We start from the raw sequence: 19,601 nt of genomic DNA on the forward strand, positions 1-19,601 counted from the left end.
AGTACTTCTTCAATAGTAGAAGAAGGTTTTTCTTCTACTATTGAAGTAAACACCGGGTTTATAGACTGCTCTTTTTAATTCAGATTTCAAACCATTCCTAAACTGAAAGAAAAATGTTCTCTCAACATATTCAGAATGGGATTCATCAGTCCTAAAACTATATAATGCATTTGTGAATTTATCATACAGCTGATGTTCTTTTTTTAGCTGGTATAATTTCGAGCTCAGATAAGATGTGGTTTAGTTAATTATTTTTTAGTTTTTAAGATGAGTTACTGTAGTTAAAGTGCATGATGTTGTATATTTATTTTTTAATGTATTTTAGTATTATTAAACTTTTCAGTTTTTGTAAATAAAAGTGTGAAGACTCAATTCACTTAATTAATGTTAAGCTTAAGATAAAATTTTGAGAAATAATAGAGAATTATAGCAAAATACAGATATCTAGGATCTTGCATGCTTAGATGTCAGTATAGAAATCTAATACTAATGCCATTTGCAGCTAATTTTTACACTTGGCAAAATCGATGATCAAAATTAAATATATAAAAATTTCTACAAATAGTACATTAAACTACCTACAATGGCGGTTGATGACAGGATAATCAGAGTAAATTTGCTAAGATAATTCAAAGTAATAATTAGGAAAATTGAGTTATCAGACATAGATTTGGTATATAGAAATAGCATAATGAATCATAATTCTTCTAATGTTATTTGGAGACTCTGTCTCAAATTTAGAAAACGAAGAATTTTCTCAGCATGTAAATTAAGTCATGTCATACCTAATTTTATAGCTGATCAACCAAATGAGAATGGAGAGGCATTTCTTGAGGCTGCTAAAAATGTTAAGACAATTTGAGAGTGGTCTGAAAAGCAGTTAATCTTGGTTTTGAAGTCAAAATTTCAAGTTAAACTTTTACAGGAGGAGGAGGAAAAAAGCAATCAACTTGCCATTTTAGATATTGATTGTTATTGATATATATATATATATATATATATATATATATATATATATATATATATATATATATATATATATATCTCAGATCTCCTCATCTGAGGACTCGTGACCTTCCTGATGATGCTTCACCATTTCTTTCTCTCCTGTGCTTCTCTTATTGCTTGTTCTAGTTTAAGTCCAGTGATTCTTGATATTTGGTCAATCCACCTGTAGGGTGGTTTCCTCTTTTTCTTTTCTCACACGGTTTACCCTGGATGATTATTTTTTCCAGGCAGTTGCCTTCCCTTCTACATATGTGTCCAAAATATTGCATTATATATATATATATATATATATATATATATATATTGATTTTTATATATTGATTCTTCGTCAGCCAGTTGTAATATACAGTTTTTCAAAAAGAAATGCATACTGATTGTTATATCCACACTACTTATCATCATCATCCCAATGAAAAAGTTGGAACCAATAAGATCTTATCATATCAATCTGTTCATCTGAAGACCTTCCACAGGAAGAATTGAATTATATGAAATCTGCCATTTTGAAAAATGGTTTTAATGAGTCTCTTATCAAGATAGTTTTTTAACAGCTTTAAGCTACCAGTCTCTAGATTTCCTGAAGATATCTTTTGGATTCCACTTCTGTATTAAATGAATACAGAAGTGGAATCCACTATATTAAATGAATTTTCACCTAAAGACAAGCATACTCTACTCAGCTTTCTAGGTGTCTACCAGATCCCTTGTTTCTGGTGTTTGTCTTACTTTGGACAGCCTGGTAGATGTACAGCTGTCTGTCATGAGGAGCATAAATTATGCATCCTTTATCATGAATCGGAGCAGTTGGGCCTAGCAAAATGTCATCTCAACTGAATACAAGGAAGAAAACTTCTTTGGAAGAAAATTGAGATCTTACATAAAAATAAATTCTTTGCAGAACAGCTATGCAAAGAGAGTTGTGAGGCCTTTCTACACTGCCTTAATTTAAACAGATCTGAATCCGATGATTTCGATTATCCCCTTCGTGGGAAATATTATTGTATCATCTTTAAATTCCTGATTATTGTCTTATATTAATTTTTTAATTAGGAATTTACTGACCATCTGCTGTCTTACATTGTAGTAATCCTTTTTAAAATTAATTATTTAATTGCATTTTATTTTCTGTTTCATTGTTAACATATTGAGTATACCTTTGATCTTTATGCAAAAATTTTAAATTGATTAAATTTACTTCCATGTAAGTTTCACTTTCCATTTTTAATTTCTACTGAAATAAAAATGTTATTTTACAAATATGAAATTGCTACCCTTGTGGCATAAGAATTGCAGGGTGTAGTTAGCATGCACAGTAGTTGTTCTAGCTGGAAGCTGAGATTTTATCATCAGGAATAGAAGGTTATTCCTTTATTAGCACATTTTTTTAATTTCTACTGAAATAAAAATGTTATTTTACAAATGTGAAATTGCTACCCTTGTGGTATAAGAATTGCAGGGTGTAGTTAGCATGCACAGTAGTTGTTCTAGCTGGAAGCTGAGATTTTATCATCAGGAATAGAAGGTTATTCCTTTATAAGCACAAATATCATTACTCATTATGTTTAAACGATCTGTATTAATGAAATGGATGTGTTTTTTGCTGTGTGTGTGTGTGGGGGGGGATTTGTTGTTTTTCGTTTTTTTGATATTGTATTTTATGGGAAGATTTCTTACTTCACATTATTAACTAAAATTATTTCTAATGTTTTTCATTCTGTTTAAAAAGATTTAGGACATACAATGTTAGATGATAGTCTTCTTACTATAGTATGGATTTGTCAGTGTTCTACGCATATTGCTGCTTCGGTTTCTTTTATGCACCATTTTCAAACTAGACAGCAAATGGTTGCTTGGTGGCCGAATGGATAGTGTCACTGTTCTACAACTTATGGGTTTAATTCCATTGTATAACATAGATGTTTGTGAATATTTTCTTTGGCCAGTATACAAAGTGTGAAACATTGCCATCCTACTTATTCAGCTGAAACCTATTGGCCCACTTGGAAAAAAATTCCATTTTTTTGTTCCTAGAGCATAATTCCAAAGTTAACCCTTTACCCAACTCATAGTACTGATGGTTTACATGGTACAACCTTTGGTGGGTGAAGTTAGCTGCCAACTGATCACAAAATTCTTTACCATCAGCAACTTCATGTTGTTGCATTCTCGAATGGAGATTCTCACAGTATGTCTGGCATGCAGGTAATTGATATCCTTGAAGGGTATCATTTACTCTTCATGTAAGAAGAGAGGTGGTGGAGATTAAAAAAGGAGTCAACCTTGAAGATCAAGCATAGCATCGGCCATTTCATACAGCCAGTAAGCCAGGTAATAATGTTTCACTGGTGCTGAAGAGTAATCTTCTCAACCCTGACTAACTGTCCTTCTTTAATTTTATGTTTTAATTTTGTGTTTAATCTGTGCTTTAATTCTAATTCTAGCTAAGAACTATTAGCACTTATAGGGAACATCTGAGCATGCTAGAAGATAAGTTCCATTTTTATTTTGATCAAAGTAACACACAAAAGTAAAATTGGATTTGAAATCCCTTTACATTGCTATTAGAAAATATTTTGGACTTTGATCTTTCAATGAAAGAAAAGGAAGAGTCCTAGATTTAAGGAATGATCAGATCCTTGAAGTTCATTTTAAAGGTATTTAGTTGTCTGAATTCTGGTTAACTGCAAATAGGTTTCAGCTGAATAAGTAGGATGGCACCTTCTGTTCTTCAAAAAGAAGCGTTCCCCTCTGTTGGAGAAAAAAGCAATTAAGACGCACCATTTGCTACAACTTATTCTGTGTAAATAATGTTTCTTGTCGATGGTCATGATCAAGAATTTGAAGAAGTCATGTTTAAAGAGCCTTGATCATGAATTCTGTGTCGCTCTTTTAAGCATTGATCCAGATTTAAAACAGTTGTTTGCAGAAACAAGCATAAGTCTCTCATTGAACAAATTAATTTTATTTTACTTTGTTGATTATTTTTTAATGTCAGTGTGATAATAAATCTACATAATTTTTATTTATCTTTTTCTTTACTTTCTCACTAAGTTCTAAAATAAAGCTCTAAAAAAGATTTTCAAGAAATGACACATATAGATTCTCCAGTATGCCAAGATACAAAAAAGATTGGAAAGCCCTGACTTTGACTATAATCTTGTCCATGTTTCCTTTTTATATGGAATGTTCTTCACTCAGTTATTCTCATGTCCTGTGGTGTTAGAGATGATCTCTGTGATTTCTACTCTTTTTTTTTTTTTTTTCATGGTGCTCTTATCCAAACACTTGCTTTGAGTGAATAACTGGAGTACTTGTGAGACTGATGGAAGCCCTTCATTTCAAATTCCCTTGACTGACCATCCTACTAGTTGGAGAACCAAAGTATGCCAAAAAAAATCCACTTAAAAATTGTATATCACAAATGCCTTGATACAAAAACTCCAGCTTTCCACTCAGCCTACAGTCTGGATTTTGTTTTATTTTATTTTTTATTTTTATTTTTATTTTATTTTATTTTATTTTTTTTTAGTTTTTTTATGTGACCTCCCCACCTACAAAAGGCTGTAAGCCTGTAATAGATTAGTTTGATAATCCAGGCAGCTATCTGGGCAGCTACCTAGTACCAAATATGATAGCTTGAAAAGCTATCATATTTGGTACTAGGTGTTAGGGTTCTAATTAAATAGAGTAGCGGTCATGCTTCATGACAAACATTATCACCTAAGATCCACCCATGGTTGGATTTGAACTCACTAGAGAATAGTTATGCTACCTGCTACCTATCCATCCATCCATCCATCCATCCAGGCTGTTTTTTGGGTTGCAACAACAAATAACTTTGAAAGAGCCATGTAGAGAAAGCATTTCCTACTGAAATGGCAGTCAAACTTTGTGGTCTCTTGTCAAAGCTATTGAGTGCACCTTCTGTTCTTCTATGCTTCCATCTTACATCCAGATTGTATCATTGGAACCTCACTCCCAGATATGGCTAACCTCTTGGCATGATGCTTCTGTATAGAAGACCAATGCAAATCACTTTGCATGATACCAAGAATACCTCACTGTAGGCCTCCTTTCCTCTTTTGCTAAAAAAGGCATGAAAAAATTCCTGAATGATTTGGTTACCAATGTCTTCTAGTGCTGATTATTTCTCTCAGTTCTCAAGATTTGTGCTTTAACATTAACAACCATTCTTTATTGTCTTTACAGTCTTTCATAATGTCCAGCTTCTACCTTAGAATGGAAGTAAATCTATATTCAACCAATCCCCCCCAATATTATTATTATTACAGGTATCTTCATGGAGTCAATAGACTCATTGTGGGAAACCCAAACTATCAAAACAATGTCTATCATATCTCTTCTTGAATTCATTTACAGACAAGGAACTCGCAACTGAGTCAGGCAATGCCTTCCACTCATTCACCACCCTCCAGGCGAAAAACCTCGTTCTCACACCCTTATTAACCACACTTTTCCTTAATTTCCAGGGATGATCTCTTGTTCTTCCATCAATATCACACAGCTGAAATATTTCCCTTGCATCAATCTTATAAAAAATCTTTTAGTAATTTAAATGTTTTTATCATATCCCCTCTTTCTCTGCCTATCAACCAACCAACCTCTGCAATCCACAAGCTCTCAATCTATCAATGTAGGGAGCATTTTTTACATCACTCACCAACTTAGTCACTCTCCTCTGAACCCTCTCCACAACCTCCTCATCTCCAAGGAATCCAGGTGACCAGACTTGAGCAGAGTAATCCAAATGTTGAAGTATCAATGCCTTATAAAGGAGAATAATAACCTCTTTATCTCTGGATATTGGTGTGTTCTTCAACAACCAAGTAATCCTATGTGCCCTCTGAACTTCATTTCCCTATCCATCAAACCCCCCCCCCCTCCCCCAAGTCCCTAGCCTCATCACTCTCTTGGAGTACCATTCCATCAATGTGGTACACAACTTGTAATCTTTTAATCCCAAAATGCATAACTTTACACTTTTCCACATTCTATTGAGCTATTTAACTGACATCCATTACCTTTTGAAATATATGAAACTATTGAACTGACATCCATTACCTTTTGCCCATTTTGCCAACTTACTTAAATCATCCTGCAAACTCTCAACATCAGCTTAATTTTTATTGCATTACCCAACTTTGCATCATCAGCAAACAACTGAATATCTCCCTTTAAGACAATTTTCGATTTCATTTATGGACAAATTATACAATAACGGTCCAAGCACAGAGCTGTGAGGCACACTACTGATCACCTGCCTTATCCTGGACTCTTCTCCTCCATACACTACTTTCTGGTATCTCTCCATGAGCCATTCTCTTATCCATATTACCAGTTTAGTATCCATCCCCATCTGCTCTAATTTGCACAAAAGTATTCCATGGGGTATCCTGTCAAAAGCCTTAGCAAAATCTAGTAGTATCACTGTGTAACCATTTCCCTTGTCCAATTCAGATGTCATTCTATCATTAAAAGTTAATAGATTACCAAGGTAGGATCAACCTTTAACAAAACCATGTTGGGCCCCTATAGAGTATCATATTCTGATCCACCCATTCTTGAATTCTGTCTTTAACTAACTTTTCCAATTCTTTTACCACCACACCGGAGATGGTGATTGTTCTGTAATTAACTACTGTAGTCATAGAGCTACCTTTATGCAAAGGAACTACTTTGCCTTCCTTCTACTCCCTAGGACTGGAAGTTCAAATTCAAATACCAGAGTTCAAATTTAAGTTAAATAACCAAGTAAGAGGTGTTGATAATTCCTTTGCACATTCACGCAACACCCGAGCTGATATTCCATCTAAACCTACAACAGCATTTGCATTTAAATTCTGCAATATACTAAGTACCTCTGATTTATTAACTTCGGTTCTCACATTAGTTATTGCTACAGGTACAGAGATATCCTGACTTGGGTGATAGACTTTTGAAAAGTGATCACTCAGTAACTCTACTATTACATTCTCAGTTGGTCACCTCAATACCATCAGCACCCACTAAGCTTATCCTTCCAAAGTCATTCTTTCTTTTACTTGCCGCATAGTGCAAGAACTCTTTGCGATTTCCCTTGATCTTGTTGGCTAAGGTCTTCTCATAATCTGATTTAACTTTTCTTACTATGCTGGTAACCTTCCTAGCTTGAGCCTTGTACTGCTCATGGGTGTACTGATTGCCTTTCTCCTTGTAAATTCTCCACAACATTTTCTTTTTTTGCAGATCAAGCCTGATACTACTACTCATCCATCTAAATCCTACCTTGTTTGTCTTCCTGATCAGGGAAATTCATACTGATATTGCCTTCTTCAGATACCCACTGATTTATCCTATGCACTGCTAACATCTTTCCCCTGCAATATGTTCTGCCATGGAATGGCTGTAAGCTCACTCTGAAGCTTGTTATAATTACCTAACCTGTAGTTTCGTATATATCCCTTCTTAAGAGAGAAATCCACAATTTTTGCAATCTCCCAAGTCAATACCACATGAGTGCTCTCACCAATTGGAGGTAACGAGGACACCTTACTTATGCATATGTCCTCTGAACTAGTGACCAGGTCCAACACTCTCACACCATGAGTCCCTTCAGTTATGTGCTGTTTCAAGTAATTATCTCTTAGAAGGTGTATGAATTCCATTTCCTTTTTGTCACGTGATATTTCCTCCTTCCAATTTATATCACCATAATTAAAATCCCCCATAATAATTACTAACCCTGCATTCATTGCACTAATTTGCTGATGAATGAATTCAATATCATCCCCTGGCCTATAGCAGCAACCAATTGTATATTTGGTTACATTGGTCACTATTTCACACCACACCACCTCAAATGAACTATCATTCACATGTCTATCCTCTTGATATACTATTTTCTTTGGCTGCAACTCATCAGCTATCATCAACAGTACTTCCCCTTCTATCCTCCCTGAAAATACTGTACCCATCACATTCAATTCCAGTAACCACATCTTCTGCTGACAGCCAAGTTTCAGTATGCCTACAACTTTTGGTGAGATTGCACTGACTAAGGACAAAATTTCTTAAATCTTTTGCTACCCGATTTATACTACCACTCAGGTCATTTGTACCCACCATAACTATCATCTTTTCTGCATCATGCCCTCTCTTTATTGCTAAAGTCATTCTCTCTCTCTATTGTTCCACCAGCCAAGCACTGCTCAGGCATACCGCTCTCCATACCCTTAATCATAGACTCACCATATATTGTACCACTCATAACTTCATTCAAATTCAAACAAGCGTCACTCACGGCCTCATTTTCTACGCTATTCAGCATGACCCAGTTTCATGATTTTCCCTCAACGCTCTTTTACTTACTCCCTCACTTTCATGACATCTCATTCGTGTTTTCATTCTGTTGACTCTCAATCACTCCCATACTATTTATTACTTCATTCACACCAAAGACTCTCCCTTACTTAACCTGTTCTAGTTACTTCAGCTAAGTAATCTCCATAGTCCTAATTTCTCTATTCAACACATTTAACTCAGTTTTAATTTCCAGAATCTCCTTACTGAGCACTTCCAATTCCTCTTGAAAGAGATGGTCACTTTTCATTTTCATGAACTCCTGCCGAAGCTCTTCCGCTACAGTCCTGTGCTTCCATTCCTAATCGTTCCAGTCTATCCTGACACTTCTCACGTACGTTGACGTTTTTATTCTTCTCATTTAGCCAAACAGTCCACAGATCCTTCACATTCTTCGGCACGTACATATAGCAGTTTCTGCAACGTACCCACTGTGAAAAATCCAAGGCAGAGCCAGACTTTCGTATGGAAGTCCTCCGTGCCGCAGACGTACGTCTCTTGTTTGATGCCATCTTTAGATGCTGAAATAGTGCAACAAACAGCAGTGAAAAAACAATATATATACAACAAAGTTTCAACAATAACATCACTGAAGGTCACTTGTATCCAACTAAAGCACAACTGCAACACAATTTGAGACAAAAAGCCACAGTATACTTTAATTTAAAAACACTTTTCCTAGCATAGCTCAACAAGCTCAAAATGAGATAAAAACCAGCCAACTTCTTGATACAGAATATAATATAGTAACATCTTAAGTGTAATGTTGGCTACAGTCTCTTATTGAGTATTTTAGAGTTAGCACTCATTTATAGAGCTTAAGATCATTTCTCTTGTTACATACATCTCTCTTGTTGTTGACTTTGGAGAAATCTTAAATATTAAAAAGAGCACTTCATATATTATAAGATAATTTTTTTTCATTATCAAATAGTAAATGATGCTTGATATTAGAAAAACCATAAAAATGTTTTTTTTTTTTTTTTAATTTTATTTTTTTACAGTGGAATTCATACAAGCATTGGAGTTGTTGGGAATCAAGTAGCAGCACAAGAGTGTGTTTTGGGAAAATATTCACTTTGTCAAGCATTTCTTAACTTAATAGTTTCTATGGTTGAAGTAAGTCCCAGAAAATTTCTGTTTTATTTATTTGGTGTTTAAAATTTTTCTTTCATTCTATTTCATTAAAAATCTCTAAAAAATCCTAATAAAATTAATTTTTTAATTTAGTTTTGAAATAAACTTTTCCCCCATCTTGTGTAACATGTATATGAAGAACCATTTTCATAAAGCATTAACTTGTTTTTGTTTCATATATGATAGAGATTTTTCCTCAACTTACACAATGTATTGAACACTTATGATTTGTTCACTTAATCCAAGACATACTAAATTTTTAAACATTTTTTAAACCTTGTCGTGGAATTTATGAAGTTCAATTGAAATTTACTTGTACTTCTAAACTAAAATGCATTTTTTTGCTGTACTAGTTAATAACTTTATTGATGTTGATATTAGTTCACAAGCCAACACATATAGCCTTCTTATAAAAATTTTTTTAAAGAATACAAGTGAAATTATTATTATGCAAAATAAAAAAAACGTTTGCCTCTGTTGCATCATTAGCAACATTTCTTTATTTATATTTAAATCACTTCCACACAAATCAAGAGACTCCTTCTCTATTAACTTCTGCCCTTGTGTTTGCACAAGGGAGAAGGAATCTCTTGATGTTCTGTTTTTAAAGCTGAAGGTTGTAGTCATTGGAAACTTCATAGAAAAGGCTGTCTAGAGAACAGTGATACATGTAATGAAACCTGACTAGGAGTAGTATGCTCACTGGGTTAGTTGTTGAATTGTAAATGGATGTTGGGCGGCAGCTGCTGCTCATGTTATTATAGGTTTAGTAGAAATTGGGTTGTGTGTGTGTGTGATAATGGATTCCAGTTCTGCTGAACATTATCTGTGGAGCTATCTCTAGAAAGAACACATACAGAACTGTCTGTGAAACAGTGGCTAAAGAGTGTCTATGAGAAAATGGTTGTCATTTAGCCAAATAGCCCCTTTTGGACAGCATTTTAGAGGTTTTTGGTCCACCACCCCAAACAAGTACAGTATACTATAAGTTTGGGCAGATTTAGGATTTATACAAAGTTAGTAGCCGGGGCAGGAAAAAAGTAAAATGCCTAGTGAAAAAGGATGCCAGATGTTTTTGGAGGCTGAGGATACATCATCTTAGGTTGAATTCATCACCTTAGTAAAATATGGCTTGCAGATCACTGTTGTAGAAGCTTTTGAAGCTTGGAGAGTGTCAGCACTGCAAGGTTTGCCAGTCTGGTTGGCCAAGTGGTTAAGAGTATTTGCTCTCCAACCACTCAACTGCTGGTTCAGATCCTTCTGAAGGCATGGATATTTGTGATTGATTTTAGGTGAGAGATGAATTTCATCAGCCAGTGTGAGACCACTTCCCTGTTTATTGGAGGACTGAAGTAGCTTGAAAACTATAAAGAAAAATACAAAATATATATAAAATTAATAAAAAAATTACAAAAAAATCCTTTGCAAGAAACCTTTTGTAGCCATGAAAAAAAAAAAGAACTAGAACATGTACATCGCAAAGCACATACAGTATAATAGAGCTTAAAGGAATGCTGTGCTGGCATTAGCAAGAAACTTGTAGCGAGAACTACCATTACCCATTGAATGACCTGAGAGAAGACGTGAACTAGTTACAAAGGGTTATCTAAGGCAAAACCTTACCAGCTGCCTTTGAAATATCAAGTGGTATCATGGCACATGTCGGAAGATTGGTGATGTAATTATGAAGATTACTGTATGAACCACCAGTATGGACTCAGTAAGAATTCTATATCACTGGTGAGTGATTAGATGGTACTTCTTCAGGTGATTAAAGTAATTGCTGAATTACTTTCCCTATTACTTTAAAGAATGTTGAGGTTAGAGGAATGGGTAAATAGTAGTTTCATGGTAGTCATTTATCTCCTTCTCTAGTTATGGGATGAATATGGGTTTGCTTCCATGCTGGATAGAAATGTAAAGGACAGGTATTAGTTCTAAAGCACATCTCTTAAGTACAGCTGGGAGAATACCATCAGGATCAGAAGTGTTTTGGTATCTAGATTGTTCAAGATTGTTCTGATCCTTTCTGGCAGAGGATCACCAGAGCCACATGGTGTATTGTTCTTAGTATAATAATTAGAAGTCATTCATTCACCTTGGTCATGATGTAGGAGTTGGAAGAGAAGATAAATAGACGCCTTGAGATTATTTATTTTTGTCTTTGTTGCAGTAGTACCATTTGGGTTCAGGAAAGAGATGGTGGGAATATAAATGGAAAGAAATTGCAGCTGACTACCTAAAGGGACCAGAGCATATAACAAATAGTAGTTATATGTGTAAGAGACAAATATAAGTCTGGCTTTTTAAAATAATTGCCTCTTACACAAATAGTAGTTATATGGGGGGGGGGGCTAAAAGTTCTGTTAAACAACTGATATAACCACAAGAAAGAACATATCTTTAAACCTTTTTAACCCCCCCCCCCCATGTTTCATCAAATTGTAGTAATTTGTTCTTTTTCTTCTAGGATATATAAGAAGCATGTCAGAGGTTTGGAAGAAATTCGAAGACATAGAGTTTGGGCTGTCATTAAGTTTTTTATGCTGCAAGAAAGGTCTACAATGGAGATTCACCAAATTTTGCATAAGACTGTGAACTGTGACTCAGCAGTTGCCAGATGGTTGGCCAAGTTTAAAACTGGACATCCTGAGACAACAGATACCCCCAGGTCAGGAAGACCTTCCGCAGCAATCACACCTGAAAACATCATTGCAGTGCATGCCATGATCCTCAATGATAGATGAATACCAGCCAAAAACATTGCAAAGACTCTGAAATTATCCAGGCAACAAGTTGAAGTCATTATCCGCCAACATCTGGATATGCAGAAGCTCTCAGCAAAGTGGGTCCCCAAATGTTTGAATGCTAACCAAAAGAGAGAATGTATGCAGCCATCTCAAGGGATTTTGGTCATATTCAGAAATCAGGCGCAAATTTTTTGGCTCATATTGTGACTGTTGATGAAACATGGCTTTATCACTATGACCCAGAGACCAAACAACAGTCAGTGGAGTGAAGACACAAAGGCTCTCCATGGCCAAAGAAGTTCTGAACCCAAAAGTCAGCAGGAAAGGTTCCTGCCATTATCTTTTGGGATATGGATGGTGTAATCCTTACCAAGTACCTCAAAAAAGGTGAAACTGTTACAGCAGCTGCAGTTATTCAGCAGCTTTGGAAACTGAGCAGAGGCATGTTGCTTTTGCAGGATGCTGCTCTTGAAGCCCAACAGGCAATACACAACTTGGGCTTTCAATGTCTGTCTCACCCATCCAGTTTGCCAGACCTGGCCCCATCCGACTGTTTCCTATTCCAAAAGTTAAAGAAACACTTGAAAGGAACAAAACTTTCCACAAATGATGAAGTCATATCTGTAGCTGAGGACTGGTTTGTGCAATAAGGGAAAGCCTTTTTTTCTCAGAAGATTGCAAATGATGCAGCAGCATTATAGTAAGTGTATAACAGTTTGTGAGGCATATGCAGAAGAATGTGTCAATTACATGGTTCTACCTCAATTCCTTCATGGTGATATTCACAACTTTCAGCACACCCTCGTAATGGCTGTTTTGTAGTTGTTGGTGCATCAAATTTCGTTGTATCCCTAGAATAAAGCTGAATTTTTTTTGTCTCAAGTTGTTTTTTCATTATTTATTTATTTATTTATTTTTGACTGCTGGTGCACTTCTTGGGAAACCATAGCTTGGATATTGGATGGGAATTTTGAATGGAGCAGGAAGTAAAGGTCCTCATTCCAAAATGGATAATTTCTGCAATCCTATTAGAGGCTGTATCCAGATCTGGAGAGCAGAAAAAACAGTTATCTGACAATGGAAAGGAGTAGTAGAAGTCATGGAGGTGTTCCTAACATTGTTTTTTTTTAATGCTAGAAGACTCAAAGATGAGAACAGAAGCAAATTCCACTTTCTCTATGAAACTTGTATGAGACTATGGTTTTAGTTACTGAAAGGAGAGGAGACCTCATTAGTATACCTGGAAAGAGAACTAGTAAGAAAAGAGATAGTAGAGTGTTGTGTGAGTGGAGAATGTTGGCTGGTATTCTTATTGGTAGATGGATGATTTGAATTAGGTCACTGCTTACAGCAAAATTCTCAGCTTTTCTTTCAGCTTGGTTGCACCGGCAACCATGATTTTTCAGGATTGGTAGAGGGGCAGAGACAACAGATGAATGATATACCATAGGGTACAGAAACCTAAAACTAGATAAGGTCAAAAGTTGCAGACTGAAGATTTGGCAATTTAATTGCACTGTCATTAGATTCAGTCCTGTGTACTACCTAGCAGCCAATCTGTAAAACCATTTTACTGTTGTACCTTCAAATGGAGGAGGCTCTGAATTGCTAAATACCCTTGAAGGGTATATCACCTGCACCACATGTTGGAAGATAAAGGGGGAGAAGCCAGAACCCATGCTCTTGGGCTTAAGAATACATCTGCCACTTCAGGCATCTAATCACTAAGGTTGCATGTTTCGTTGGTCAGTGAAGGACATGTATTATTTACCACCTAGCATGGTTTTGGTATTGTGATATGTGTTTTCATCTGTAAGAGGTTCATATAGCTGCCAGCAAACAAATCAGCAAGCAGTATCAGTGAGAGAATGTTTAGTTTATTGCATTTGAGTCCAAGGAAGAATATCAGTCTATGATTCAGATTTTTGCAGTGTTAACGCTGTGCACTTGATTGAATGTATGTTGAAGAAATATGTCTAGAAACTTCCTGGAAAAGCTCTTTGTCACATTCTTCATGAAAATATCATAAAGCAGGTTGCTTCCAGAACAGGTGACAAGATTCACTGGCATGAAGGGGAAACAGTTGTAACACTTAGTCCAGACTTGGCGACATTAGATTTTCATATGTGTGTAGCTATGAAAGAACATCTATCTCAGACCCACTTTGAAGCTGATAATGAAGAGATAAAGAATTTTACTGATATTCAAAATTTAATTGCATTTTTTTTTTTTTAGATTGCACATATTGTATGCATCTGTAATGTACAACTCAGACATACTTGCGAGTATATACTTGAATCTCAAACTGGAAAACTTGTAGTACCAAAGAAATAGTTTGTGTAATAGAAAGTGGTTTATTTAAAGCATTATTAATGTTAGAGCAGTTAACCTGTCTGCATACTGTATTATAGCTGTAAATTGCATGCACCTTTTTGAACGCATTTGCCTGTTTTGAGAATTGAAAAATCTGAGTCTCTAGAAGGAAAAACCCTGTCACATACATATGAGCTGTTTAATTAAATCGCTTCATTTGAAAATCCTGATCGTCACAATTTACATAAGATTCAAACTCAAGTCTTTCATACCAAATGAAACTGGTTTTGACATTGTCAAAACCAGTTGAGCTATGGATACTTCTGAGAAAAATTATATTATGGCAAAAAATGTCTTAGTATTATTAATACTGTAATAGTAATAAGAGCGAGGTATGATTTCACTTTTACCCTGCATTGCTCTTTTATTGTACTATTTTAAAACACTCATGTTTGCAGATTTTGTTTAAAACTAAAGTTTTTTTTTTTTAAATAAAAACTAATAAATATTCCAGGATAATGAAAATAACAGTAAAGTCGTTCTAAATTTATCTCTTTATGGATTACAGCCTTTGTCAGAAGAAATGGATGATGTATTTTTGGGGTGCTTAGTATACATTCTGCGAGAAATATTTCCTACGTTTCCTAAGTGGTTTTACTTAAAACAGGGTCAGCGAGAGCAGATTGGTAAGTTGTATAAATTCTGTTATTACTGTTTTTGACAATGATAACACAGTTATTACCTTTACATTTTGAGACAAAAAATATAACGACACAGTGAAAAGTTTACTGGTAAGATCTCAGTCCCTCTATGAAAAAAATTGGTCGTTATTAGCAAACTTCTAATATATTCAGGATGCTGTGACAGTAATATGTAATTGAGTTTACATTATTAGTAACTTCTAAAAAGTTTTGCTCCAGATTAATCTGTTTGTCAGAGCTTTTATTTTGGTCTTCTGGTTACTACTGATTGAATCTGTCTTGTAGATCAGTCTTGTTTTTCCACTGGGTTTTCTTCCTGGCAATTTGCTAACATTTTTTTCCCACAATCTTCCAATGGTAACAACATCAAGTTCTTTCCTGATATCTTCGTTTCGTGTATAATTGTGCCATTGACACCATTGGTTCATTTCCCTAATTTCTCTGTGAATTCTCATACCTATAGTCTCGAGTCTCTGATCAGTCTCAGCTGTTTTATTGCTAACTGCTACTCTCAGATATCTGTAAGTTAAAATTGGTTTGAATGTTGTTTTAGAGTCTAGATTCAAGGCTGTTTTTTGTGAAAAGACATACTGTTACAAAGCTCCTGAAAGATTTGCGATTTTTGTTGATTTATTGAGTTTTTTCTTGGATTAATTGGTGTATGTTTAGTATGTTATTACAATTTTTTAGTGTATTTATTGTACCAGTACATTTAATGACATAATTGTAGAATATTGTTAGTCTTAAGAATGGCACCAAAATCTTGCCACAACAGTGTCTAAATCATAAGTTAAAGCACAAGTTAAAGTTGTTACTACTGAGGAGAAATGTTGCTGCAATGATGATAATATAACTGAGAATAATCTGACATTGAAAATATCCCAATTAAAAGAAATGATTAGAAAATGAACCAGAGAACTGGAAAAAAGTGGAAAATCGTGTAATGAAACTTAGGATAAGGAAAACATGATAGAAAATAAAAGTAAAAGAGATGCTAGTTCTTGTTGAAACTAACAATTTAAGTAGCAATAAATGCAGTTTGGGAGAGAATATGAAAGGTCTGTTGAAAGAAGTGACAGAGTAAAAATTGTAGGTTTGGTATCCAGATATAACAGTACTAAGTTAAGAAGGAGGGCTATGATGGCAAATGATTTGATGTGCAGGCCATATAGAAGAAATCGATATGAGTTTTTAGATATGCAGAGTGTGTTTGTTGGCAGAAAAGACTTGTATAAGAGGGATGATGACCTGCACTTGAATGGATTTGGCATCAGGAGCCTGAAAAAATTACTTATTGGGATGAGACCTAATGCAGAGAGTCAGGGTAACTAGATCATCATGGGAGAAAGAGGGAAAAATGTGTGTGAAAGTTCAGCCATTGTATTCAAATGTGATAATGAAATGAATGGCTTTGAACATGGTTATGCATTGGTGAAGGAGTGGAAATGTATGGTTTAGGTTTGAACTTTTGGACTGTGTTTGGGGAGGGACACAGTACAACAAGGCTAAACAGATCAAATATCTAATTATAAGAAAAGGCCAGTTGGTAATTCGTTATGTCTATACACAAATGCCACGAGCATTAGAAACAAAAGAGTTGAGTTCATTGCTTTATTGAATATGTTGTGGCCTAAGATTGTTGGCATTACTGAAACCTGGCTATCAGAATCAGATATTGTAACTGAGATCAAGTGTAAAAGATATTTTTGGAATGACAGTAGAGATAGAAGAGGTCTGTGACTAATGATATCAGAAGACTCAAGTCCAGTTAGGGCAGAAACACATGAAAACAATAATGGTAATAATATTCCATGTAGCAGTGAGTTTGGGGCTATCTGGTGTAAAGTGGAGGCTAACAGGATGAAATATATGGCAGAATGTTGCTACAGAGCTGTCAGCATTTTAGTTGCAGGGAACAATGAAATGCATTGCCAGTTTACCTTGATGGGTACCAAGTGAGTGATCATTATGGTGACTTTAATTATCCAAACATTGATTGGGTAGAAGAGAAATCTCATAATAAGAATGAATCAGAATTTATTCAGTTGTTCTTTTGACACAACTTTTTCAAGCAGCATGTGGAAGAAGGAACTCGAGGACAAACAGTGGTAAATTTGTTCATAGCTTCAAAAGCTGCCTCTGTTAAGAAGACTATTGTAATACTAGTTGGTAGCAGTGATAATGCTGTGTGCATTCTTGGGAAGTAGCCAGTTGCATTGATATTTCCAATTAGGACAGGTTACATGCTGAAGTACGAAGCTGCAAATTATGACCAACTCAGGAGAATAACACACTTTAGTTTCATGATATCAGCAATGCATGGAAATCTTTGAAAAAGTGTTAAATGTGGTATCATAGGGTGGAAGTGAAATGCATATAGTCATATTAAGTAAGAGATCCACAAGAAGAAAATTATTTAGAAGAAATAATATGGAGGACTTTCTTTCACAATATTCTCCACATAGATGATGGATAAAATGGAGAGAGTGTGCACTCTTGTCGCATACCTGATTTTACATCATATATCTAACTGCTGACTTCTACAACCTAAATGTATACTATATTGCTCTATACGATGTCAATTTACCTCATATAAATGTATTAAGAACATTTCTCTTGGCATCTTTCTCAGCTATTTTTTTTTTTATTTTTAAGTGAAATTCTAATCCCGGCAACCTCTGTTTGGGTCTGAATCCACAACTTGTTGAATTTCTATCCCACAGGTTTTCTCAGGTTCTTCTCAAGTATGATTGCATGAACTTACTTAGAATATCAGTAGGAAAAATTCCTCTGTACTTTTCACATTTAGTTTTATTTTCCTTTGGTACAGATGGATATTATGAAAGTTCACTACAGCAGTCAGGAATATGATCTTATGACCAGGCCTTCTGTATAATTCAGTATAGCTGCTATAAAACTTTTATTTTATTTTTTTAACTTTAATTTAATTTATTTTTTACTTTTATTTAAAATTTTTGCTGCATGGAACAAACAGAAATCAGTTGTGGATTATGGAGACTTCCACCAAATATACCATTGATCTTTTCAATCAAATTCCAGATCTTCTGTTCAAACTGGAATAATGTTACCCGTAAGTGGGATATATGATTAAAATTCAAAAAAGCTGTAAAACAGAATATGATTGAATGGGGAAAGGAACAATCTTTCCTCAAGGGAAAAAAGGTGAAAGACCTGTATAAAGAGGAAAGCTGGTTTGTATCAAACCACTCAATGGTATAGAATACAACAACATCATTAGAGACATTAACATAAAGATTGAAGTGGAAAGGCAGAAACAAGTAGAAGAAACAAATTTTAAAATAAGAATATAGCAGCACTTAGCAGATAGCCCTTCATCTGCATTCTTCAATAGACAATTTACTAAATTCCACAAAGAAAGGACTATTGTTGGATTCTGATTATGTAGAGATTAGAGTAATTATTATTTGTTTCAGAATCCAACATGATCTTCCATCACAAAGGCTAGACTTGTAAACATTATTTAATGTAAATAACTTATTTTATAATTTAATATTCATAAAACTACCTTAATTTTGTCTAATATTTAATTATTTAATCAAAGATGTATGTATTAATAATGAAAAGACTGTATTAAATATTATTAAGCTATTTTATTTGTTACTATGTATTTGATAATTTAACTGCGCCTTAATTGAAATATAAATATTCTCTATTTATTCCTGTTTGTGGAAGTTTAACGTTATGTAATAGCTCAATTTTATTATATTTTGTTTTGTTGTCATGGAGACATATGTAAATAAGCGAGCGCGAGTTTGGAACGGAGCTTGGGGAGAAAGCTGAAGTTTACTAAAAAGGAATTAGTTAAAGAGATCACGAGAAGAATTTAGGCAGGAAAAACGGATATATAAGCGAGGAACGCTGAAAATAGAAATAAGAAGGAAACACAGAGAGAGAATTGGCATTAGGTTGGAATCGGAGCATTCGGGAATCACAGTGTGATAATAGAGAGTCGGCAAGTCACTCAAGCAGCTAATTAAAGTCTACTAGTTGAGAGGCGGTTAGCTAATAAGTTGTACAATAACAATTATAGCTACGGAAGACAGCTGAGTGACTACTAAATAGACTAGCAATACTTGAGTTGAGATTTAAATTCAGGGCCGACCTTTCAAAGACACACAGAACCTTGAAGCAAAGCACGGAGTAACTAGAAATAGTAGAGGCTGTAAAGTTGAAGTTTAAGGATAGCTGTGTTTAGAATTATAGTGCCTAAAGAATTAATTGAATGCCGGAGGAATGAACAACTGTGCATATTAAACCTAAAGTTAAGGAATTATTGTGTTACTTTGAATTC

The 19,601-nt window shown here is 34.8% G+C and overlaps 1 protein-coding gene across 1 annotated transcript in view; it reads left to right on the forward strand.

Annotated features, from left to right (window-relative positions):
• The window catches only part of LOC150098439 (nucleoporin NUP188-like), a 280,537-nt gene that overhangs the window by 38,068 nt on the left and 222,868 nt on the right, over nt 1-19,601 (forward strand). The window contains exons 5-6 of the mRNA XM_090405212.1: nt 9,372-9,486; nt 15,136-15,253. Coding sequence (XP_090261338.1) covers nt 9,372-9,486; nt 15,136-15,253 — 233 coding nt within the window. The remainder of the gene's footprint in view (nt 1-9,371; nt 9,487-15,135; nt 15,254-19,601) is intronic.

The sequence above is a fragment of the Typopeltis vanoorti genome, chromosome 15 (genome assembly GCF_054136105.1).
Source record: "Typopeltis vanoorti isolate ZY-2024b chromosome 15, IOZ_Tvanoo_1.0, whole genome shotgun sequence".
In the NCBI taxonomy this organism is placed as follows: Eukaryota; Metazoa; Arthropoda; class Arachnida; order Uropygi; family Thelyphonidae; genus Typopeltis; species Typopeltis vanoorti.